The sequence below is a fragment of the Acomys minous genome, assembly GCF_964271855.1.
Source record: "Acomys minous genome assembly, chromosome: 1".
Classification (NCBI taxonomy): domain Eukaryota; kingdom Metazoa; phylum Chordata; class Mammalia; order Rodentia; family Muridae; genus Acomys; species Acomys minous.
In genome coordinates, this window is record NC_140483.1 from 23772376 (window position 1) to 23792116 (window position 19741).

The 19741-nt window shown below is 44.2% G+C and overlaps 1 protein-coding gene across 1 annotated transcript; it reads right to left on the reverse strand.

Annotated features, from left to right (window-relative positions):
* Positions 1-135: 135 nt before the first annotated feature.
* CCDC190 (coiled-coil domain containing 190) lies at positions 136-6681 on the reverse strand. The gene is made up of 4 exons (XM_084790003.1): positions 6465-6681; positions 5786-6027; positions 1461-1584; positions 136-1123 (listed from the first exon to the last, which is right to left on the reverse strand). Exons 1-4 carry the CDS (start codon positions 6485-6487, stop codon positions 565-567), a joined length of 948 nt encoding a protein of 315 aa, XP_084646129.1. The 5' UTR covers positions 6488-6681; the 3' UTR covers positions 136-564.
* Positions 6682-19741: the final 13060 nt, after the last annotated feature.

Genomic DNA, 19741 nt, shown 5'->3' on the forward strand with positions numbered 1-19741 from the left:
TGAAGGGTGTAGTTTTCCTAATTTCTTCCTCTGCAAGCTTATCATTTGTGTATAGGAAGGCTACAGACTTTTTTGAGTGAATTTTGTATCCAGCCAATTTGCTGAAGGTGTTTATCAGCTGTAGGAGTTCTCTGGTGGAATTTTGAGGGTCACTTATGTACACTATCATATCATCTGCAAATAGGGATAATTTGACTTCCTCCTTTCCCATTTGGATACCCTTGATCTCCTTTTGTTGTCTTATTGCTCTGGCTAGAACTTCGAGTACTATATTGAAGAGATATGGAGAGAGTGGGCAGCCTTGCCTTGTTCCTGATTTTAGAGGAATTTCCTTGAGTATCTCACCATTTAATTTGCTTCCTTTTCATAATAACATTGCTTATTAAGAGAAAGACCACATAAAAGGGTAAGGGGCCCTAAGGATGCAAAAGAACGTTGCACTTACATTTATTTATGTGCGTTGCTTCTGCAGCCATTTGAGGGTCACATTTCCATTGTGACCATGGTACATGTTATGGTCAGGCTGCATTACACAGGCAGAGAAGAAGGACCTTGGCACCATTTTCACGGATGTTTCCCCACTCTGGGTAGCGAGGGGTCACTGTGTCCAAATATCTCCCGGATGCTAAGCATTCTCTCAGACTCAGGGGGCACCCTGTGGCGGAGATAGTGGGCATTTTTGGCCTTTGTAAACAACTCTAGGAAGGTTGGCTTTGTGCGTTCACCTTTGAAGCTTCCTGGACATTCCTCAGAGCTCGGGAGACTTTGTGCCCCAGCAGCCCCGTGCGGCTTTCGACTGGCATTTTTTAATCCGGTCTCATCAGCAGGTGCTGACCGGCTCTCACCACCTGGGCTGGACACACAGCGGCTATCTTCTGTCTTGTTGATGGGAACCTCTTGGTCATGCCACGGGACAGAGACATCCCTGGGGTCCGTGCCCTTAAGTGGATTTTCAGACTCTCTCTCTCTTCCTTGTGAGTTCCCTTCCTTGCAGCAGCTGCTTCTGTCATGTTGAGATTCCATGTGCTCTTGGCCTCTCAAGGCATCTTTGAGGGCAGTGTCAGGTAAAGAGGTCACCTGAATCTTAGTTTTAACTTCTTGGGTAATATTAGTTTTCAGTGCTCTGCGGTGGGGGGTGGGGGGGGGAGTGATGGGAGGGGAGGGGCAGGGAGAGAGGAGGAGAGGGGGAGGGGTGAACAGGAAGAAATAAATGTCTTTGAAAAATGAAGAGGCTCCTATTTAGACCTTTCCAGTTCTTAGACTATGGTTCCCTTCAGTGTGGTTTCAGTTGACACCTCAGCTGAAGTTGAGTGGGTGAGAAAGGGTTGCGGGGGAAGGGGCAGAATGTGTCTGTCTAGGAAGGCGAAGGTAGAATCTTCTCTGACCAGGGGGATGTTTTCAAGAGAATGGCTGGGAAGTGGGATTCAGTGTCATCCCCAAATGCTCAGTCATTTTCTTACCTAGTTTTAGGCTCTGGGACACTGTGTCTCTGTCCTGTTTGTGGCGAGAATGTGACAACGTCTTTTGATCTCTTCTGAATTCCATTCCGCACGTAAGATGAGAACTTTTTCTTGATGATATTTGCTATGAAATAACAAACAATAGGCTGGAAGGATGGTTCTTGTGTTTAGAGTGCTGGATGCTCAGTCATATGGACCAGAGTTTGGAGCCTAACACCCACATCCATGGCTCACAAACTCCTTTAACCCCAGCTCTATAGAATCTGACACCATCTTCTGGTCTCTGTCAGCACTTGCACCCACATGTGCTCTTATTCTCACTAGGACAGACACACACACGCACACAGACTTACACACAGACGTGTGTGCACATAAATAGAACAAGGCTTAAAGATGAGTTAATGTGAACTGAGTTATATAGAATTTCATTTGCTGGGCTCCTAAGTCCTTAGCACTTGACACTGTGACATTGTTTGGAGATAGGCTCTTGGTAGAGATGGTCAAATTAAAATGAAATCATTACGGTGGATCCCGACCATTGTGGTGGCGTCGTTTATGACAGCAGCAGTTTGAGCAGACATGCAGAAAGGGCAGAGTGAAGGGGCCTGTTGTCTACACACCAAAGAGAAAGGCTATGTCTGATTCACACCAGAGGAGCCCAACCCTGCTCCCATGCCCACTTTGACTCCTAGTGTTCCGAGGCTGATACAGTGAAGTCTGTGGTTTGAGCTGGGCTGTGTTTGGTACTTTGCTGTGGGGCTCTTGAGAATCAGTATAATGGGAGAGACAGATGGAAGCTGGGATCTGGGCTTTCAGAGAGCTGGTACATGAAGATCCTGGTTCCCCACCACACATTACACTTCTCTGACACAGTGGGTGAAAACAGCAAAGCTCCTGCAGTTCCCACTGTTTGCTTTGAACATGTCAGAGAGGACTTAGACAGCGTGGTCAGATGTTGCAACTGCCCCAGGCCTGGTGGGCTTTGTGTGAATGTTTTACTTGGCAGGCACAAGTGTTTAAAAAACGAAAACAACTGGGTGTGAACATTATGTCTGTTTACCTGAGCTGTGTGCCTCTCTTCTACCTGTGGTAAGGGTTTGTAACTGCCCGTGGCTGTGATTCAGTGAACTTTCCATGTTGCCAGAGGATGTTCCGGTCTCTCTGAAGAGAACGCCCTGGCCCTACTAGTTTTCAAGGCATTTAAGATTGAGTCACTTGGAGTAGACACTCTTGCATTGGTGTGGGCTTTAACGGGAATCATTTAAAGTTACAGTGCTTAAAGCTGGGGTGCTGTTCAGTGTTAGATTCCTGGCTAAACATGCACAGGGCCCCGGATTTAATACCCAGCACTAGGCCAACTGCCCCTCCCCCTCCCCACTCCACTACACCCAAAGCCCAAAATAACAACCAAACACATATCAAACCACCACCACCAAATGAAAGGCAGGCCCCTCCCCTCCCGACAAGCACCCAGTTGTGGCTAGACTGTACCAGGCAGCAGGGAATAAGGACCATTCAAGAGGCATGGATGCCACATAAAACTCATCTGGCCACTTCTTCGAGTCCTTTGCTTTATTGTCTCCTTGGGGCTATTTCGAAGTGGTTTTCTATGATTTTACCCATTTCTGATAAGCTAAAGGATTTGAGCTAGTTCTCCAGGCAGCTCACGCTTCTGCTGCTGAGAAAGCAGAGCCAACAGGATCAGAAACGAACAAACCTTTTCTCTGTGGCACCATCTTTCCCTGCTGTCATCACCATGATGGCGTGGTATTTTACCCACCTAGGTATCCAGGTTAGCCTGGACATTTGATGGGCTACCCTGAGCCAGGCAATATGCTCTTATTCCCTATATGCTCAGACATAAAATTAGTCACGGACCCTGATGATTGTACTTTCCCAGTGTCTCAAAGGCTGGTCTCCCCATTTTCTTCTCCTTATAATGCTCTAGTTTCAGCCTGTCACATCAAGGCTTGTATTTGGCCTTCTATCAGGTCTCCTCTGGCTATGGCCCAAGCTCTTATTTTCTCATAAGCACTGTAGTCAGAGCACTCTCTTTCCAATGTGACCATGGAATCTCTTGCACCCAGACCTTGCAGGGCGGGGCCTACCCTTGTGAAGCTATGCCTGGAGATGCCGCCTGGTTAGCGTGGGTTCCCAAACTGCACGTGCGCTTCAGCACTGCCGCCCTATCTGTGGCAGCCGTTCTCATTTCTATCCCTCTGCACGTTCTCTTCCTCTCTGCAGAAATGGTCCTCTGCTACACATCTCTCGGCAGCTCCCCCTTTCCTGCATCACCTCGCTCCTCTGCTCTGACGTCCTGCTCACACAGCACCTCTGCTGGGGAAATTCTCGTCAGAACCTTTTAACAGGGACAGGAGGCTTCCTGTGCCCCTCGCTTGCTTTATCAGAAACTCCATTTTTTCCATTTAGAATTCGGTTATGAGTTTTATAAAAGCAGAGGCTATTTATTTTTATGGCAGTCATAGAAATGGTCCACTACCTGCCAGCGTCTCAAAGTGCAGAGACCGTTTTTTTCCTCAATTTCCCATCCCAGTGTCAGAGTAGCCTGACCCATAGCCAGGCATGGTGGTGTATATCTGTAATGCCAGAGTTGAGATAGAGGCAGGGAGATCCTGACACTGAGGCCACCTTGGGCTCTATAGTGAGACTCTATCTCAAAAAACAAGCCACAAGTCAAAGCAATAAAAACACAACAGCCAATCAACTCATCAGTCAAACAAAAGCAAGTGACCCAGAGTAACCCATCCTAGCATCAGTGAAAAGAATACTGAGTTTCAATCCTAATTATCTCTACCTACTGACCCCCCCCCCCCCAGATGCAATGCACACGAAACAATCCACCAATGGCCAGTTACGTTAAACACATCATTGAAAATTGTTGCCGAATACAGTGTTAGGAAGACACATGTCTTTGCTCCTCCTTCTCTGATTTGGCTGTCAAATGTGAGACACAGAACTGGGAGACCTTGACCTCTGATGTCTGCCTTTTGCTCCCGACCCTTTTCCACACACCTGGGACTGAGACAAGCTCTCCATGCAGTAGGGACACCTGCTGCCCAGGGCCTGCCTTTATGCACTTTCCTGAGCTGAGAGAGAATTTCTGAGAGTGAAAGTGAGAATCAGCCAACTGAGTTTTTAGACACTTTTCCAGCATTGTTGTTACTGGAGTAACTGCTTCCTGTAGCCAGGGAAACTGAAGATAGAGTTTCCTTCAGATGGGGTCATCTTCCAAGGTCAAGGAAGCTAGAAACCATTACATGATTAAAAGTAGTTGAAAATTAGGAAGAATTCCTAGGCCGGTGTTTGGACACTGCTTTTGATTTGTGTGTCTGCTGTTGAAACTGTGATGATCTGGAAGGTTCTGTACTTAAACCTGTCACCTGGCTTTCCTCCTGAATGGGCCAGACCCTAACCAGATGTTCCTGAGTTCCCACACCTGGCTTAAGTCACGAGGAATGTCCTGAAAACCTGAGTTTATCAACTCTGAAGTAATACAGAAATCTAATGATTTAAAGAAAAGAAGAGGAACACTGGTTCCTACAAACTACAGGACAGAAAGGGTTTCCAACAAGACAGCAGGAGAAGGTTTCATTCTGAAATGACTTTGAATTGCTTATTTGAGTAATTAAAGCTGTCAAACCCTAAACAAATGCGCTGTGCTTAGGTGTGCACCAAATTCCCACTGAAATCTCGAGCGTTATTTTACAAGATGGGTGTAGTTACCCCTCTTCCTCATCAGAGGAAACTGAGGTCAAAGCCCAGAGAAAGATTTCCTGTTTTGACTTTCCTTTCATAAAATAGATGAGGGCAATGGCTTATATTTCAGCTATTTGATAAATGACCACCAGATCCCAAAGAGAAAGATGGCTACGAAAAAAAAAATGGTCAAACCAAATTAGCTCTGATAGGGGGAAGATGACACAGTATGGAGAATCAAACAAGAAAGCAGGAAGCTAAGGCCTGGACAGAGCAGGGGTGGGGTGGGGTGCGGGGGAGCGAATTGGAAAAACTGCAATGCTTGAAGCCAGGAACGTCAACTCAAGAAAATTGAGGACCAGGCAGCAGGAGGAGCTGTGGAGTTTGGGGACAGGATGGAGGACCAGGAGGGTTGGACCTGCTTAAATCCACAGGGAGACTGAGGCTCTTGTCCGCTGGTCACCAGGACTCCACAGGACCCTGGCATGAGGTGAACCCTTCAATTCCTTCAGTGAGGTGGTGGCTGCTCTACCCCCCTCCCCGTGAGGGGCAGATTGCTCCTTAGGACCAGAAGTCGGGGCCCATTGCTCCTTAGAATGAAGCCTCACCTTGCTGCAGCCTCTGCAGTTCCTTCTGAAGTTGCCTCTCCTCCCTGGCCAGTGACTTCACGTGATAGAGGCAGATGATGTCCAGCCTCTGCAGCCTAAGGCTAAGCCTGGCTTCAGCTTGCCTGGCAGTCTTTCTCTCCATGTCGAACTGCTTATACAGTGGTCCCCTCACCATGCTCCTGTCCATCCTTTTCATGGGTTGGAGATGGTAAAGCAAGTGTCTTCCAGGGACCACAGACAGCCTGAAAGGGCAAAGCCAAGATGCTGGCTCTGGTAATTGGTTACTGACTAGTTCAAAAACTAATTTTATTAAGCCCCAAATTGCCTCGTCAGATGAAGTCTGAGGATTGAAACTCACGCTTCTACCTCCTTCACTCCGATAGCACTCCTAGGAAGGGACTGTCCTCCTCTCTGCTTTGCTTTGATAAGTTGAAGACCTAGCGTGGGTCCTGGCCAGTACTCACCTCAGGGCTACAGTACAGGGGGTGTGCAGGGTAGCTATCAGTTACTCTTTCTATGGTTTTGGTGGTAATAATTCAGGAGAACATTAGCATTAAAGAAGGGGCATGCGGCCAGACACAAGGCAGCTCTAATTTAAGAGCCTGTTTTAAGTCAGCTTGATTTAGACTGTAAAGTACAGACTAAAGCTTCACAGAAGAGCAAGGCGGTAAACGCTTACCTGCAAGCCCAGGTTCTCACCATGAAAACCCCTGTTTCTTTGGCTGCGACGCGGCCTAGGTCTGCTTTACTGGACTTGTTTTCTTCATTAAAGTTGTGAGCCTGGATGAAGGGGGGGAGGGGCTTTGGAGAGGCTGCTGGGGGAATGTTGGCTACACTTGGAAGCTCTGTACTTTCCTCCTGTGTCCCTGGCCAGGAATGCCGCCTCCTCTAGCCATGGGTACCAGTCTCTCTTGAAGAGGCCACATCTCTAACGTGTGTTTTGAGACTGGAGGAAGCTTGCCAACTTCCAGCCCTCCCCAGAGAGGCCTGCAGTGTTCCTGGGCCGTGTCCATGGGAGCCAAGAATGAAAGCAAAGAGTCCCTTGCTGTAATCGTTTTCTTCTTTTCCACCTCTCTCCCCTCCCGTCTCTTCTACCTCCCACTTTAGCCATTCTTCCAATTTCCCACCCTCTTTCCTGCTTCTTGGAAACCAAAAGAAAGCGCTCTGTCTTCCCATTTATGCCTGTGCACATTTTGCACAGAAGGGCATTTAATTTTCATATTCTACATTATTACACTTCCTGCTGAGTGTTTCCAGGCTTCTAGACTTGTTTACTACATTTCAGAGCTTATTTAGATTTTCAAAATATCGGACATAACATTAGATGAAGTGATTTTTTTTTAAATCAATGCTTGTCATCATGTTTGGATACCTGCAACAGAGAGTAGAATTGAACTATTGGTTATAGAAGAAGACACTGGGCTGGACTATGACTGTTTCCTTAGAGACCCATCTAAAAATAAAAGGCTCATAGTCCACAGTCTAAAGACAGCTGCCAACACTGGGGCCCAGTAATCCCCTTGGAGCTTATGAAAGGCAGCTAAGCAGCCCCTATTACCCACAACACCCACCCAGGCAAACAAACTATTATAAAGAGATTACTGGGGAGATGAGAGAGAGAGGGCGAGTCATTAATCTCTAAGTAGGAAATGATGCCTCCCCAGAGTTTTCCCATGGTGCAACTTCTTCATCTGTAGGATTTAAACAAATAGGGTGCAGGCTCCAAGACAATTATTACCAAAAGTGGGGTGCCACATAAGAGAAGACTGGCACCCCACTCCCCATCTGGAGACCTGGCAATGGGAACAGCAGCAGGACAGTCGTCACTGCATAACCTTGTTTCTCTAGAGCTGATGACATTGTGGCGTTTGTTACACAGTCCGTGTGTCATCTTGAGAAAGTGCTGGTGGGGAGAAGCTTGGGGAGCTAAGCACATGGAGGGCCCTAAGTGTGGCAGGCTCCTTGGTCCTCTGGTCCCCTCAGAGTGCCTTGTAGGCACTGACTTCATTATGAGGGAGCAGAGACCGCGGCGTTGCTTTCTGTGGGAGGAGAAATGCTTCAACAGCGGGGACGCAGAAGCGTGAGCAGGGCCTGAGGGGAATCTCATGAAGGTCATCTTCCTCCAGAAAACCACACATCTTAAAACAAAGTTCACCAGGAGGTGACAGAACAGGACGGGATGAAGAAAGAGCTGTAAACTGTCCACATAGCAAATGCAGCAGCGATGCTAGAAACAAGCCCGGCAAGTTTGATTCTTCTCCTATTTCCTTAGATCACGCTGGCTAGGATCAGAAAGACAAGGGAACGTAAGCATGAAAAAAGAACGTGTTGGGGCTGGAGAGACGGCTCAGTCATGTGGTTGCTGTACAAACATGCGGACATGAGTTTGGATCCCCAGGACCCATGTGCGAAGTCTGGACGTGGTCCTGCATGCCTGTAACTCCACCGGTGTAAGAGGAAGGACTGGATAGAGCTCCGGAGCTCACTGGCCAGCTAGCCTAGCTGAATTATTGAAGTCTAGGTTCTGTGAGAGAGTCTGTCTCCGATAATAAGGTGAAAAGATACCGAGGAAGGCACCGCACGCTTATTTTTGGCCTTTACACACATGTACATGAAAACGCACACGCAGGCGCACACGCACGTTCTAGCACATTCCCCGCTCTACAATGAGAGGAGAGGAATGAAGGGACACCATTGCTTTCTGCTCTCTTCTCCACATCCCTAGAGTGTATGCGGGACAGCTCCGGCCTGCATATGAGATCGGCTTTTTACAGCGGGCCGAGGGTTCCTATACCCACATCTCATCAAGGGAGAAGAAAGAGAAGAGGATCAGTGAAGACGGTGACTGCAAGGTCCACGCCCCTACTACCATCCATAGGGGGAAAGCACTTTGACTTAGAACAGTGGTTACAAATGTGGAAAAATATAACATGTAGAATACTTTAAGGTATCTTCTTGTCTCATGATAATCTATGGAAGCAATCGCCATCACGATTTTAGCAGGCGTTATTTCTTTTTATCCTGGTAAATGTTGAAAGCGAACTGTAAAATCCAAGTGGTAATGTAAAGGGCTTGTGATGGGCAGCATAGTTTTAAAACGGGAGAAAAAGGGAAGAAAGAAAAAAATCATTGTGTGATTTTCAGATCTACTTTAAAGCTATAGCAAGCATGAAAACAAAGACTCAAAACCACAAAAGAGGAAAGAGATTTTAGAAAAGACCAGCATGGCTAGTCAGTTTGTTCTTGACAGAATCATCAACAACACAATTCAGTGAGGGAAGGGTGTGTTTCCACAGAGTGTGCTGGAAGAGTTGGTGCCCGTGTGGAAGAATTAATTCTCAATCCTTATGCCATGCCAGATGAAAAAGTTAACTGGGAGAGGGATTGTATATCTTAATTTAAGGGCTAAGACTACAAAATTTCTAGGAAAAAAATGTCTTTGTCAACATAGGTTTGACAAAGAGATGCCAGATGACAAAAACAAAAAAGTTAATAAATTATATTCAATGATATTAATCCTCTTTTCCTTCAGCGCACACTGGCAGAGAAGAGAAAAGGTAAGCTAGAGTCCTGAAGAATGTTCCAGCAGTTTGTTTATTTTACAAAGAGCCCATGTGCATACCACTCAAATAGTGCAGGATGAGAGCAACAGGCCTGTTTAAAAATGGACAAAGGACTTGTACAGGCGATTTAAAGAAATGTGCAAATGGAAATGAGAAAACGACTATGTATCTTCAATAGAATTTGTTGTTGGGAATTCCATATAAAACCCACAGTGAGCTACCCCATTTTTTTTCTACCAGCCTAGTGCAAACTACAAAAACTGGTTTGCAAACAAAGGTGCTGACAAGAATATAGGTCAACTGAAATGTTCGTAGATTAATTACTTAAATATAAATTATATAATCATTTCGGAAACCAGTGTTGTAATTTCTTGTAAAATTTAACATATAGACAGGACTTGGGGATTCCATTTCTAGAGATTTAACCAAGAGAAAGTTAACTGCACCAAAAGGCCCACACAGGCATGCTTCATGGCAGCTTCTTCATAGCAGCCCTCAACTGGAAATGAGCTGAATGGCCAGAGCGAATAAATGAGTTGAGAAGCAAATTGTGGCTTGTTCACATGACAGGACACTGCTTAGTAATAAAGAAAATGTGATGTGCGAACCCCATGAACGGATCCCACAGACACCAAGCTGATAGGAGGAGTTAGACACCAAAGGGAAACTGGCTCCAAATATTTGAAATACTATAACAGACACAGCCAATCCATAGCAACAGAGATCATCTCGATGGCTTCCCGGATGGTGAGGAGAGATATCTGAAATATTGTAGCTGGCACAATTCATCTTCAGCAAAAGGGATCAGTTCAGTGGCTTCCAGGACAGAGCTGCAGATGAAGACTGATTACAGGAAAGGGAAGAAGGAGATTCCGGAGAGAGAGAGAGGGGTTGACTATGTCTTGCATACATTTGTCAAAGCCAACACCCTGTATGTCTAAAATCTGGATCTTAATGTATATAATCTTAGTAAAGTTGATTAAAAAAAAAACCCCAACATAACTGCAGAAAAGATTCAGGGAGCTTTAGCTTGCACAGGAAGGATTGCTGCTTCTGGAAACCAGAAAGCCAACTAAATGTATGAAACAGCCATTTTTATACATGAGGAAATAGACAATACAAGTGTGAGCCCTGTGAGATAAGAAACAGCACAGGAAAACAAATAGAAAAGAGCCCAGCTGGCTTCGAGCTGGATGCAGAATGGAGGTTCAGCGGGCTGTGGTGGTGGCTAGCATTGACAGAAGTGCTGAGCAGAACTAAACGCACGAACAGAGGCACACAGATCTCTCTCTCTCTCTCTCTCTCTCTCTCTCTCTCTCTCTCTCTCTCTCTCTCTCTCTTACACACACACACACACACATACACACACACACACACACACACACACACACACACACACTCAGGCATTTGTGCACCCACCCACACAAACACTAACAAAGGGAAAAAACCCCTATGTAGTTAAAGGGATGTAGCTCAGTGATAGAGCGCTTCCGTAGTGTATGGAAGATCCTTGGATCAATTCCCAGTATTCAAGAGACTCAGGCATCATTATGGAAAACCACCCCAGGTTGGCCACTTTCAGACGGCCCTAACATAAATGAAGAAAATCAAGCATCCATCATGTTTTTCCTCATGGACTGTATTTTCGAGCTAAAGAGTTGGTGAGGGAAAGAACTTTGAACCCATTGTTCACAGATGCAGAAGAAATCACATAAGTGGGAAACCTACAGGAGGTAAGGGGTCTAGGCAACAGCTCCAGCCCAAACCTTAGGTGAAAGGTTCAGGGGAAGATTCATAGTGCGGAATCAGTTGACACCACTTGAACCCACTGGTTAACTGTGTCGCTAAGAGAAGGGTTGAGAGATGTATTTGTTCAAAATACTCTGTTTTTGTTTGTTTGTTTGTTTTTTTGAGACAGAGTCTCTCTGTGTTAGCCTTGACTATCCTGGACTCGCTTTGTAGACCAGCTGGCCTCGAACTCATAGTGATCCGCCTGCCTCTGCCTCCCCAGTGCTTGGATTAAAGGCGTACACCACCACACCCAGTACTCAAAGCACTCTTACACTGAATTTATTCCCACCTTGGGTTCTGACTGCTCCTCAGAGAGTTAAAAAATTAATAAACAATGTGAGAAGGCTTATTATAATACATAGATCATTCCAGAAATCTACCTAATTTTGCTGACAAATCAATAGCTAGATATTTAAAGCTTAAAAAATGATATAGAAGCTGCTTATACTAACAATCAAAGCAGATTCCCATAAATCAATTGTGAAGAGCACCTTTGGGACAACTGCAAAATTTGAACAGAAAATGCATATAAAAAAGAAGGTGCTCTTGTTAACTATACTTGGTGTGATAATAGTGTGTGGTTTGCTCTGTGCAAGCTGCTATGACAAAATATCATAAATTGGAGAGTTTATGAACAAAAGGTGTTCTCTCTTTCTCTCTCTCTCTCTCTCTCTCTCTCTCTCTCTCTCTCTCTCTCTCTCTCTCTGTCTCTCTCTGTCTCTCTCTGCCTCTCTCCGTGTGTGTGTGTCTGTGTGTGCGCGTGCGTGTGCATGCATGTGCGTACTTGTCCTGTGGAGACCTGGAAACTTAAAGTTTAAGGTGCTGGAAGATTTAGAGTTCTGGTTTCTAGAGGGACATATAGTGTGCCATATAGTGGGAAGAATAATACAATTAAAAAAAAAAAAGCCTTGGGGCCTTTCTCCTACAGGCACTTATCTCATTCATGATGTCACCTGTGTCAGGATGTAATTAACTTTTGAAGGCTTTACTTTTTAATGTTGATACATTGGTGACAAAAGATTTCAATGCCTGAACTGTGAGGGTATATATTCCAATCTCACAGCATGGCCGTCATGCCAATATGGTCCTTCACAGCAGGATATACCCATGAAATGACATGACATTTTTATGTACTCTAAAATACTCCATTAAAAGATACTAAAATAAGCATATAAGTAACTTTGTGCACTGTAGAAAGAATATCTTGCATATTGTATGGGTGCATTGCCTGTTAATTAGAAAAAACTATGGCCTAGGGGATATGGGTAGGCAGAAAGGATTCTGGGATAGAGCCGGGTGCTGGAGATTCCTCCAGGATGCTGTGAAGAGGACAGACACATGGAACCTGAGCAGAGGCAACCAGCTACGCCACAGAACATAGATTAGAAAAAAATGGGTTATTTTAAGTTATGAGCTAGTCAGAGAAGAGCCTAGGTATATGGCCTAGCTATTTGTAAATATATTTTGTGTCTCATGAGTCATTATTCTGGGAGCTTGGGGCCAGGAGGAAAAACATGCACCCTACTAAAGTGCACAGGAATGAACAACAGAAAAGTTGTAAAATATTGCTAATTATTGAAGCTGGAAGATGGGCACAAATGCTATCCTCTTTCTAATTTTGAGTATGTTTAAACTGCTTATATTTTAAAATGTTAAGACAGAGAGAGAGGCAAATATTAGTGTTCAAAGAGTTACAGCCTTTGAGCAGTTAAATCAATTTTAGTTGACTTTTCAGTAGCAATAATGTAGGTTGAGAAGCAGAATATGAATATTTGCAATGTTTTGAAAACAACAAAATCAACCCAAAAACTCTAAGTCTCAACCTAAAATTCTACTCATGGAGTAATAAAGATAATTTCAGACAACAGAACAATGACAGAGAGAGAGAGAGAGAGAGAGAGAGAGAGAGAGAGAGAGAGAGAGAGAAGAAAAAGAAAAAGGAAATATCATATCTTTACTAAATTAACCTTTCCAGAGATGTGTTTGAGGCAGAAAAAAAGGTTTTGGGTGTAAGGCTGGGGTGCAGATGGATGATGGGTAAGGAAGGCGGCATGTGTACTGATATGTGCAAACGAAGACTGGATTAATAAAGTTGGCATTTGGGAAAACAATGTTCAATATGCAGCAACACAGTACAGAGGTTTTACAAAGTAGACCAGGGAAGGTTTTTTTAGGTTTTATTTTCACTTTCCAAAAGAAACCTAAGGACATTCTATAACATTTTACTTTCACAAATCAAGGTTCATACTATTATTTCTTGGGTGACAACTTGACAAGATTAAATACAAGAAAAACAGCTGAAGGAAGAGAATCAGAAAATACAAAGTAATGAATCTGAGGTGGAGAGACAGAGAACAATGTAAAGATAGGATGGAAATTTAAATTCATACATATCTGTAGTTATTCCTACAAATGACTAATTGTTTTGCTGAACAGTTAACAGCTGCCACTTTGAATTAAAAACACAAAAAACAACAGTATATATATATATGTATATGTATATAAATTATTACAAATATAAATTCAAATGGAAATAGTGGGATTGTGTGGGAGTTTTTTCAGATTAATGATGGCTTTTGAGGTAATACAGAATATTTTGATATTGCTTCTTCCAAACACGAAAAATGAAAGTTGAAATAATTGTAAGAAAAAAATGTACTTCCAGAATCATAATGGAGAAATATTAATTCACCTATAGCAGTAATGACAAAATCAGTTCAGAGTCTGAGAATTAGTGAGGAGAATTGGACATTTGAAGGTTAAACAAACACACACTCACACGCACAACACACAACACACCCAGACACACATCTTTAAAGACAGGCTGCCCAAGGTACCTGTATACAGCTGTGGTCACATGGTCACATCTAGCTGCAAGGGAGTCTGAGCAACAATGTATGGTGTGTGTGTCTGTGTACAACCATGTGTCTATTTAAATATGTGGAATTTCATTACTTTAGGGAAAGTGAGGGTTGTATTAGGAGACAACCAAAAATTTCAATATGGATATATAACAATTAGACATCTAAGATTCATTGTCTGTTCACCACTTTAATATGTCATAGACTATGGTTAAATAAGTAGTGCTTACCACAAATACTGTTAGAAACACAAAGGCAAAGTCTAAAATTTAAATAGCACTACTAACATAAGATGGCTATCCAAATGGTCAGACTATGCTAATTTTAAAGATTATATTTGAAACGAAGCAAATGTGTATGTGCATAAATATTCTTGTAAAGAAAATTTAAAATAGCCTCATTTGGCACCAAGAAAATGACACATTTTTTAGAAGATGACCTTCTTGACTATCCTGCCTAAGTTGGCTTTTTGTTCCTGTTAGAGGAAGGGAGTGTCTCTAGGGGACAGACAGGTGGCCTTGTTTTACGCAGAGGACTAGCCATAGTCTTTTCTCTGTGTTGTGTTGCGTTCACATGTCTGAAGCTCAGAACACATTTGACGTTAATACCCACGGTAGTCCTTCAACCGCACCTATCAATGTACTACAATTTTTAAAAAATCCAATACCTTCATCTATTTGCTCTCTCATTCCACTGTTGTGATAGCTCTTTTAAGGAAGATATTTGTCTATTTTTGTTCATGGAGCAGAGTGCCTCATTCATGATAAGTGTTCAATAAATGTCTGCTGAATGAAGTATTAATTAGATAAAAAAAAAAAAGCAACATAAACTCCACTGGAAACTTATGCCACAGCCTTTCAATTTCTTATTAAATGCTAAAACAACAACACCAATACCTACTAGTGCCTCTGTAAACAACACTGGAAGATAAGCATTATGTTGAAATAATGCTCACTATCCAATAAGTATTTCTAACTCAGGGAGGCACAGTTGGTCGGATTCTCACAGACTTTGTGTCTCAGCTCACTCTGGATGCAGTTTGGTTTATTTCTTAACTTCCACATTCAATTCACTCATCCTGGATTCACAGGCCAGCTTCTTTCCCAATGGCCTTAATGCCCAGGGACGCTGCTGCTGGGTTTGGGAAACCAGCTGCTCTCCCCTGGGAGGGTACAGCCAGGGGTCAGGGGGCCTTCTTTCTAGGAGTGCCTATGCCAGGAAAGCCACCCGGGCAGGTCTCCTGTTTCTGGTAACAAATTTCAACCTGTAGTCACATAGTGATCAGATAACAGCAGTAACCATGCTGGTCGGAGACAAAGTACACACATTTGATAAACTAACAAACTCTTAATCTCTCCGTGGATTAATGAGTAACTTTAGAGAATGTATCGTCGCTATAGTGACACAGTACCGTAAAACCCACCTCACCTCTTTCCCCTGATCTGAGTGCTGAGCAGAAACTGCATAAAATTTTGTGGCTGCTCTAACAAGTTATGCTAACTGGCTGCTTTGAAACAGCGGAAACTTTTTTTTTTAAATCCCCAAAATGGGGGAGGCAGAGGCTGAAACTCAGACGCGGGTGGCGGCAACGCGCACCCTGTAGGCTTTCAAGAGAATTACGCCTGCCTCTTCCAGCTTCTAGAGCAGAGGTCTCAACCTGTGGGTCCCCCGACCCCTGCGGTGGTTTGCATATCAGATACCCTGCATATCAGATTTACATTACGAAGCATAACCGTAGCAAAATTATCGTTATCAAGTAGGAGTGAAATAGTCTTATGCTTAAGGGCGGGGGGCAGGGAACTCATCTCAACGTGAAGGAATGTTTTAAAGGGGCACAGTGTAGGGAAAGATTGACAGCCACTGGTTTAGAGGCCGGCTTGTGGGAGCACAATTCTAAGTCCTACTTGGAACTTTTCATAGCCTTCTCCCTTCTTTGTCTGTTTGTCTATCTCCTCTTACTTGTAAAATCCCCAGCCCTGTTGCATTAATCACTGCCTTATCTGTTCACTCTTTTTTTTTTATTTGAATTTTTTGGTATTTTAAAAATATATTTTATTAATTTATTCATATTACATCTCAATTGTTATCCCATCCGTTGTATCCTCCCATTCTTCCCTCCCTCCCATTTTCCCCTTACTCCCCTCCCCCATGACTGTGACTGAGGGGGACCTCTTCCCCCTGTATATGCTCATAGGGTATCAATTCTCTTTTTGGTAGCCTGCTATCCTTCCTCTGAGTGCCACCAGGCCTCTCCACCCAGCGGACGTGGTCAACTACGGGGCATCAGAGTTCGTGTGAAAGTCAGACCCCACTCTTCACTCAACTGTGAAGAACATCCTGTCCATTGGCTAGATCTGGGTAGGGGTTCGAAGTTTACTGCATGTATTGTCCTTGGCTGGTGCCATAGTTTGAGCAGCACCCCTGGGCCCAGATCTGCCCATCATAATGTTCTTCTTGTAGGTTTCTAGGACCCTCTGGATCCTCCTATTTCCCCATTCTCCCATGCTTCTCTCACCTAGAGTCCCAATTGGATGTCCTCCCCTCTATCCCACTTTCCTGGTAAGTGAAACCTTTCATGGGACATGCCCCTTGGACTAGTGTCCAGATATAAGTGAGTATATACCATGTGAGCCTTTCTACTTCTGGGTTAACTCACTCATTATGATCATCTCTAGTTCAATCCATTTGTCCACAAATTTCGGGAATTCCTTGTTTTTAATAGCTGAGTAGTATTCCATAGTGTATATGTACCACAGTTTCTTTATCCATTCTTCTACTGAGGGACACTTAGGCTGTTTCCATGATCTGGCTATTATGAATAAGGCTGCTATGAACATGGTTGAGCAAATTTTCTTGCTGTGTGCTGGAGCATCTTCTGGGTATATTCCAAGGAGTGGAATAGCTGGGTCTTGAGGAAGTCTTATTCCCAGTTTTTTGAGATAGCGCCAGATAGATTTCCAAAGTGGCTGTACTAGTTTGCATTCCCACCAGCAATGAAGCAGTGTTCCTCTCCATCAGAATGGCTAAGATAAAAAATTCAAGCAATACCTGTTCATTCTTTTAAAAAAGTTATTTTAAAATATGTGTATGTCTGTATGTGGGTATGTGTACATGTGTGCAGGTGCCCAGGGGATGTTGCGTTCCCTGGAGCTGGAGTTCCAGCTGGTTGTGAAAGCCACCTTTCCATTCCCTAACTGTTGGTGCTCGAGCCTCAGAGGCAAGGACGGATTCCATTCATTCTCTCAGACATCCACTTAGGAATTGTCTCCGCCTAAATCAAGAAGCTTCCACATACAGGCCTTGAGCATTGCTCTGCACTATCGAGGCAGTGCTGATGAAGATGCCAACCCTTGCTGTGAGGAAGGGAAGATCAGCCCACCAGTGGTGGTGCAGGCCTTTTATTCCAGAGGAGGCAGAGGCAGGTGCACCTCTGTGAGTTAGAGAACCCCCACTCCCCCCCCAAACAGGAAGTGAAGATTGAACAGAGGGGACACAGCAGGTGGAACGATGAAGAAATCCTGAGTTTTATCTTTCAAAGCTTCTGTGCATAAGGAATGTGGTCAAAACGGGTTTAGTGTTAAAAAAAAAAAAAAAAAGATAACCAGAGAGAAATGTCTTGACGCTAAGTGCTGTTTATTCTGGAAGTAGCAGCGGTATCTCATCTAACGAGGGTGCCGTGTGGTAATTACAGCCAAGAAACAAAATGGACATTATAACAATGAGGTCAGGGGTGTTGGTTTACATGTAGAATTGCAGACATTCTAAGGAAGAATTCTATTAATCCCCATGGGCCTTTGGAAGGTGAATTAAGAGGAAAAGTATATTGAAGTTGAAGTGCCTGCCATTGCCTCTCTCTATGGTAATACACTCCTGCACGGTTGCTGTTTCAGTACTGAGCCTAAAGCCACCAAGAACCCCCTTTCTCCATCCTTAGGTCCAAAATTGCCCGGAACTTCAGCATAGTCCCCTAGGGTTGGAAAGCTCAGCTCTTCTTTGAAGGGTGGAGTTCAAGAGAGGGGGGGCAGAAATGTCAAGAGAAGTATAGTTAGCGTCTACATTTTAAAGCCAGGCCCTTTAGGCCGCTTGTATCAAGGGTGCGTTTGCTATTAGAAAGCTGCTGGGACGCAGCTTCCGTTCTGGCGTGCTCGTCGACAGAGTTTGAAGTCATAAATTCAAAGCTATTGAATTTTGAACTCGTACTGGAACTCAGGTGCATGAGCTGTAGAAGTAACCAAAGCCTCACAATAAGGCTGGAATTTCGGTCGGATTCCTTAATTCGTGCCTCGTGAAAGTCTGTTGTAATTCCTAACTCTGGCACCTGGTGGCAGTCGGAAACCACTTACTCTGCTCAGCGGAGCGGACTCGGACCTTCGGAAAGTCTTGGCCTAGGAGGAAGGATTAGAACGGAACCGGAACCAGGGACCCTCTCTGGCCTAACAAAGTGGGCCTTTCCAGTTACCTTTACATTCATGATGTGTTTCTTCTGAAAGCATCGAACACTGTTTCACAGAATTGGGTTTTCATGCGTTAAGGCCACTTGTGTGGAAGACTAATTTGTCCATGTTAGATGTTACGAGAGGCTTTTTTTTTTTCCCCACTGCTGCTTGTTGGTTTTTGAAACAAGGACTTTGTAACCCAGGCTGTCGTGGTGCTTGCTTCAATCCCACCAACTGCTGGAATATAAGCCTGTGCCATCACACTTGGCAAAACACAGAAATTATGTGTCGAGATTAGATTTTCTTTTGTCAGAGTAGAAAATAAAATAAAGACAATTCTTTGGTGTTACTTAAAATGAATTATATTTCTAGAGGGCCCTGTCTAAAAAGTCCGTGTCAATTCTTCCTTCCGAATTCCAGAAGTCATGTTGAGTAAAGCTCATAAAAGAAAACTGAGACGTTAAAAAAAAAAAAATGCAAAAGCAAAACAGACAAAAGCAAAAAACTCAAAAGAGCAAAACCCAAGAACCCTTGTGCCGACTGCATTTACCTCAGCCTGAGGTGTTTAATGCCATTGAAGACTTATTTTCGCCACCACTTCTGTTATGGAAGCCTCACCTGCCTCTTTGTAAAGCTTGCTTTGCCCTCTGACTCTGAGGCTCATCCTCAGTGGAGGAAGGCATGTAAACAAGCGCTTAGCTGCCCTTCCCTCCCTGGCATCTGTGGGGATGCTGTTTCCAGGGCACCATGTAGGCATCCTTTCTGTTTAGGTCTCCTGCCAGCACAGCTCCCTGGGTATGGTCCCCTGCCTCCCTCAGGGTGGTTGGCTGTGTCTATGCCCTTGGCTGTTTGCAGCTGGGATTCACCCCGCACCCTTGCATACCACTTCATGTGATTGTGTTATTCCAACTTCTCACTTTAGGGAACGCCCCAGGTTTCTCCCTTTTTTGGATGCAAGTCCACCTTCCCAAAGGCCTAGGTGAGCCAGTAGTCCCTTCTTTTGTGCTACTGGCCTCTGTGCTGACAAGTGTCTCTTCTGCCTCTCAGGCTCTCTCACAAGGTTGTCTCGCCACCTTTATTTCCCCAGTTAATTCGTTTTCTTTACTTAAAGTCCTCAGCATCTAGTTTAGCTTAGCAATTCTCCTTAACAAATCTTAGAGACAGACTTAGGAGCCAAGCTAGCAAATGTGGGTACTTAAATCTGAAGAAACCACTTCACAATAGAAGCGAAGTCATTAGCAACAAGCCCAGAGCGCAGTTACCACCCATTAAATGAAAGGCCTTATCAGTTGAGGTTTTCCGATC